The following is a 5,917-nucleotide window of genomic DNA, read 5'->3' as shown; positions in this document are numbered from 1 at the left end:
AGACCAGGAGCAATGGACTGTCTGACGACAGACAGAGCTTCTGGGGAGCTAATTTTCCTCTCTCTCTCCCTCTCTCTCTTTCTCTCTCTCTCTCTCTCTCTCTCTCTCTCTCTCTCTCTCTCTCTCTCTCTCTCTCTCACACACACACACACACACACACACACACACACACACACAGTGGCTGATTTTACAGTCAATCTTTCAAAGTGCAATTTGTCTAGGAAAAGCCAATGTGAGGCCTTGTGTGGGTTTCGACCAATGGTGACGCGGCTCTGGCAGCTCAGCCAGTCTCGGGCCGTATTCTAATGGGCCATGTCTTTATCAGGGAAATGTTGGTTCTCTGAACTTAAAACTTCTCATGGAAGGTCCCCAGACTCAAAGGCAGAGGCGGGGTCTGAGCTGAGGTGCAGGGAGCCACCCTTCTCCAGGCCGGGGCAGGGACCGCAGGAAGGCGCGCTGGGAGGCTTCCCACCTGCCCCAGGAGGCGCCTTCCTTCCCAGCAGCTGACGTGGGTGCCCAGTTCCTGGGCAAGGGCGCGGCCGGATGCTTTAGGTGGGAGGGCAGTCGGGGGCTCTGGGCCCGATTTTGACCCTCCGAACCTGCCATGGGACTCTGGGCCAGGTTGTGGAGTCTCGGGCTTTAAGGGCCTGTATTTGGGTGGCCAGGGCCCTGCCGCCTACCCCTGCCCCCCGTCCTGGGGATCATGGAGTCCAACCTCCAGGGGACGTTCCTGCTGAACAATACGCCGCTGGCTCAGTTCTCGGAGATGAAGGCCCCCGTGTGCCAGTACTCGGTGCAGAACTCCTTCTACAAGCTCAGCCCCCCGGGGCTGGGTCCTCAGCTGGCCGCCGGGACCCCCCATGGGATCACGGACATCCTGAGCAGGCCCGTGGCCACGCCAAACAGCAGCCTCCTCTCCAGCTACCCCCACGTGGCAGGCTTTGGTGGACTCAGCTCCCAGGGGGTCTACTACGGGCCCCAGGTTGGGAATTTTTCCAAGGCTGGGAACGAGTACCCCACCCGGACCCGGAACTGCTGGGCGGACACAGGCCAGGACTGGCGAGGCGGGCGGCCGTGCGGCAACAGTGAGTACAGGGCGAAGCTTCACCCCCACTCAGCCCGGATACCGCCCAGACTCGGAGGGAGGTGGGGGGGTGATGAGGACGGGACCCCTCGCAGGGCAGGACGTACCCACTGTCCCCTTTAGTCACCATTAGCCCAGCTGAGGGCCCTGGGTCCATTTCCTCAGCTTAGTGCAGGATTGAACCCTCTGCCCTCTGCATCCCCGCCCCCTGCCTTGCTTGGACACAGGTGTCCTGTACCCCAACACCACCCTTTACAGCTACCATCTCAGCTTCCCTCCTAGGGAAACTGGGGGACTCCACACAGCCATGCCCTATGGAGGATCCTACTTGGCAGGTCTCCTAATTTCCCCCACCCAGAGCTCATGCTGCCCACCACTTGTGCACCCCCCTACCCCATCCAGTCCTCAGAATGCAGGCAAATGCCACTCCCAACAAGGAGAATTCACATTAGATCACCTTTCCAAAGAGCCCACTCATGCCCTGGCATCATTCTGCAATGCAGAATTCATCCTGGTAGCATCCTGGCCCTACCTGAGAGGAGGGGGCCTATTTCTCGGGTCCCACCCTCCTTTCAGGGTATAAAGAACAATAGAGCAACAACCATGCAGCCTCCAGAATAGCTGCTGAACCAAGCTGAACTTGGCCCTGGCTGTTGGGGGCCTCTCCTCACCCCACTCATTCCAGAGCTGGGGTTTTTAGAGAACAAATTCAAGGGGCTTGGGGACTGGAGGAAGTGGCAGGACAGGCACAGCCTGGTGGGGCCTACCTGAGAGGCAGGGAGAGCCACGTGTCTCTGGAAGCCACCCTGTGACCCTGATGTCCTGCCCGGGAAAGGCAGGGGCAAGGACAGAGGGAGACGCTGCTTTGTCTGACTTCTGGCCTCCCTCACTGCAGTGGGGGCTCAGGGCCAGCCAAGCAGAGCCTGGAAAGCACATCTGCCTCCCATCTGGTTACAGTGCTCCAGGCTGTCACACAGCCCGACAGCCCACCCCTCCCTCTCCCGAAACACGGGGAGTTAAGGGGGGAGGCTGAGCCAATTTTACATGGTCTCAGGTGCTTAAGACAGGCCTCAAGCTCTCTCTCTCTCTCTTGCTCTCTCTCACCTCCATCTCCCTTCCCTCCTCCCTGCTCCCACACCCTCTCCACCCCTCTACTCTTCAGTCACAAATGTACACACCCAGGAGAATATCTAAGAATTTCAGTGACTGGGTTAAGGGAAATGGAGAGAAGACTGAAGATGATAGACTCTTGGGAGGTTTCCTCCCCTTTCTATGCCTCGGTTTCCCCACCTGTAACATGAGATGGAACATGGACTGCCAGGCCCGACCCCAGGGGATGCCACTTCCCCTGAGCCTCCACTGCCCTCCGCCTGGCTCCTCCCAATCAAGCTGCCCTGGCTCAGGCCTCAGGGTCTCCAGTCTCCGTGCCCAGAACCCTCAGTGTGGCTAAGCCTCCCAAACTCCAGATCTGATGGCATGAGGAAAGCAGTGCCTTGAGGCTTGAGACTCACCAACCCCCACCCCCCACCCCCGTTTTTTCTAGAGACCTGAGAAGTTGGGGCTCAAGGGCAAGGAAGGGGGAAGGAATTCACAGGCCCTCTGTGACCTGAAGGAAAGTCCCTGAGACAGAGGAAATGCCTGTTGCCCCTCAACGGAAGGCAGGAGTTGGAGAGGCACAAGACCCAGGTTCCAAGTCCCTGCGTCCCTAAGCAGATATAACCTGGTGGTGGCAGGGGGATTCCCTCTGAGACGAGGAGACCCTGACCACTGAGGCACGGCAGACGAATGCTGCTCCGGCCTCTCTCTGGGTGGGAGCTGGCCAGTGGCAGAGGGAGAACAGGGCCGGCACTCGGCAGGTAGTGCCCAGTCCCCAGGCCCCACGCACCTGCTAACCCCCTGCTTCCTTCCTCCTGCCAGCGCCGGACCCCCTGAGTGACAGCATCCACAAGAAAAAGCACACCCGGCCCACCTTCACGGGGCACCAGATCTTTGCCCTGGAGAAAACCTTTGAGCAGACCAAGTACTTGGCTGGCCCTGAGAGGGCGCGGCTGGCATACTCGCTGGGGATGACAGAATCCCAGGTGAAGGTGAGTCTGTGTGGGAGAAGGCGTCCGTCTGCCTTGGACTGGGGAGCCTGCCAGAACTGGGGTGCCACGGCATGGGAGAGAAGCGGCCATGCTCTCCCCACTTCTCCCAGCTCCCGGGGTAAGGCTGCCTTGGTGCCTGGGCTCTGTCTGCCCCCTTACCCTAAGATTGTAATTACCTATAGCAAAATAATGGCTATCATCTGTCAAGTCCATTTTAGGAGCCTTATTTAATCCTCACAGCAACCTGGAGGTCAGTATTACTATCCATTTTACACAATCCAGTTAAACCTCGTGCCCAAGGTCACCCAGCTGGTAATTGACAGAGCTGGGACTCAACCCCAGATCTGGAGGATTCCAAACATCATGCTTTTCTCCTCCACTGCACTGCCAGGAATTCCAAAAGCTGCTGGTAGCCTCCGGGCCAGATTAGAAGTCAGGTGATCTGGGTTCAAGTCTGTCTCGGCACCTCACAGAAGGAGCTGGCCTTAGCTTACTGATCTTTAAAATAAAGAGAATGCGTCCTGCCACCCACAGCCACCTAACTGAAGATCAGATGGCACATCCACGTATGATGGCGTTGTTGCCTGACATGAGGCCTAGGGAGGTCAACTCACGCTCTCACACCACACACCAGGGGACCCTGTGAGGGCCCCATGTACAGGCCTTATAAAGCAGTATCTCCCTCCAGCGACTTCCCCGGGGGCAACTTTTCCAACTTGGAAGTCAGATCTCTCCTGAGACACTTTGGGCAGGGGCCCCAAAGAAGAAAGCTTTGAGCTACGGCCTTGGCAGTTGCAGAACGGCCCGCCTCTGTGAAACGGTGACAGGCTGGAGGGCAGAAGAAGTAGCAGGGCCAGGTTAGGATCCCAGGTCTGGGGGCTGTTCAGGGTCTGGCGTCTCCACAAGCCATCGACCTCCCCAGCCTCCTTGGCAGCGAAAGAATAACCGCTGAGTGAAGGCTGATGGATCTAGATGGAAGGAAAGGCTGTGCAGTCCTCTTACGTGTTTTTCTGTTTCTTTTAGTGCTTCTCTATACTTTTTATCTCTCTCAAGCAATGAGTGTGTGTTGTTTTTATGATTAAGGGGGAAAAATCATCTGTGACGTGCCAAAGTCCCTGTTCAGTGCAGGTTTGTGAAGCTTAAAAAGAGGAGGGCAACTCTTGAGCACCCGCTGATGTGCCCCCACCCGGGCTAAGCCTCCCCTCCCCAGGGCCCCAGATAGGAAAGGGAACAGGCGGATACACGGCAGGGAACGCTGCAGCAGAGCTGAAAGGGCTGCGGAACTCACGACAGTTACTTTTGTTTTATTGCAATAATAATGAGGATGACTTGAGTATTAGTTTACTCCTAACTGAGCCATTCACTTTACTATAAAAATAAGGACTAAGAGAACTTACCACGGCGTGGGCCACCCTCCTGGAAAGGGCCCTGTGACTCTGGGCGTGAGGCTCTTTGGGGGCAGCACTTCCAGATTCTCTCAGACTGTCTCACCCCAGGTGTGGTTCCAGAACCGAAGGACCAAGTGGAGGAAGAAGAGCGCCCTGGAGCCCTCGTCCTCCACGCCTCGGGCCCCGGGAGGCACGAGCGCGGGCGGGGACCGCGCGGCCTCGGAGAACGAGGACGACGAGTACAACAAGCCGCTGGACCCCGACTCCGACGACGAGAAGATCCGGCTGCTGCTGCGCAAGCACCGCGCCGCCTTCTCGGTGCTCAGCCTGGGCGCGCACAGCGTCTGAGTCGCCCGCCCCGCCGCGCGCAGCGCAGAGTCGGGGCCGCCCTTTCCCTTCCCTTCCCTTCCCCACGCTGCTGGAGGGAAAGGGGGCCGAGCCCAGCCCGGGGGCTGCCGAGGAGGCGGGGAGGCCAGGCCAGCTGAGGACGGGGCAGAGAGGGGCGCGGACACCTCCCGAGGCCGGCGGGCTCGGGCACCTCTTCACCATCTCGCACCCCAGTGGGGCCCCATGGGCAGAGGCTTGGCCCTGACATTTTGCAGCTTCCCAAGTGCCCAGGCAGGCTAAAATGACCAGGCTCCGGCTGAAGGAGGAAACCGGGGGCAGGGGCAGCACTTCTAGATTCTCTCAAGACCACTGGGCAGGAAGGATCCCACTGCAGGAGGGAGCCGGGGCCAACTGGGCAACCCAGGCAGGAGGAGAACCTCCCCAGGGAAGGGAAGTGAGTCCCGGTGAAGAACTACTCCTGACACCCAAACTCAAGGTTGAGGCCCCCTGAGTGGCAGAGATCCTCTGTAGCCTCCTTTCTCCACTGTCCCCTGAGACTGGAAGAGACAGGGAGCCACCACTGGCTGGGAAAGGGGCAGGTTAAAGATGAGAGACTCCTGGGGCGAGTGCCCTACCTAATGGCCACCCCAGCGGGAACACCCTGGGTGCTGATGCAAACCCAGGGCCACCTGGAGAGAAGGGCAGCCCATCTAGCAATGGGGGTGCAGGGAGGGCCCCCAAAGGCAGACCTGCAAAGGACCTCCAAAACTCCTGCTCCTCCAAGAGGGTACCCATGGCAGGAGGGGTCCTGTGGGAGAGGCCCCCAGGGCAGGGAAGGGGTGCAGGGGAGGGGCTGAGCTATGGGCTAACTTGGAACCCACGGTCCTTCCTTTCCTTGTGTCACCCTGCTCCCTGGCACTCAAGGGGGTGCTGCAGGATGGCGATGACTGACAGGGTGCTGTTTTTGCACCCCCTGATTCTGAGCTACCGTAGGTGGGAGGGGATGGGTCTGGGGGAATGGGTGGGAAGCT

General features: G+C 59.0%; 1 protein-coding gene across 1 annotated transcript; it reads left to right on the top strand.

Annotated features, from left to right (window-relative positions):
* The first annotated feature begins 310 nt into the window (after positions 1–310).
* On the top strand, positions 311–5,702 carry NKX6-3 (NK6 homeobox 3). Its single transcript, XM_037813212.1, has 3 exons — positions 311–1,085; positions 3,002–3,171; positions 4,668–5,702. Exons 1-3 carry the CDS (start codon positions 704–706, stop codon positions 4,905–4,907), a joined length of 792 nt encoding a protein of 263 aa, XP_037669140.1. The 5' UTR covers positions 311–703; the 3' UTR covers positions 4,908–5,702.
* The last annotated feature ends 215 nt before the right edge of the window (positions 5,703–5,917 follow it).

The sequence above is a fragment of the Choloepus didactylus genome, chromosome 20 (assembly GCF_015220235.1).
Source record: "Choloepus didactylus isolate mChoDid1 chromosome 20, mChoDid1.pri, whole genome shotgun sequence".
In the NCBI taxonomy this organism is placed as follows: Eukaryota; Metazoa; Chordata; class Mammalia; order Pilosa; family Megalonychidae; genus Choloepus; species Choloepus didactylus.
This window is presented reverse-complemented; position numbering and strand designations above follow the sequence as displayed.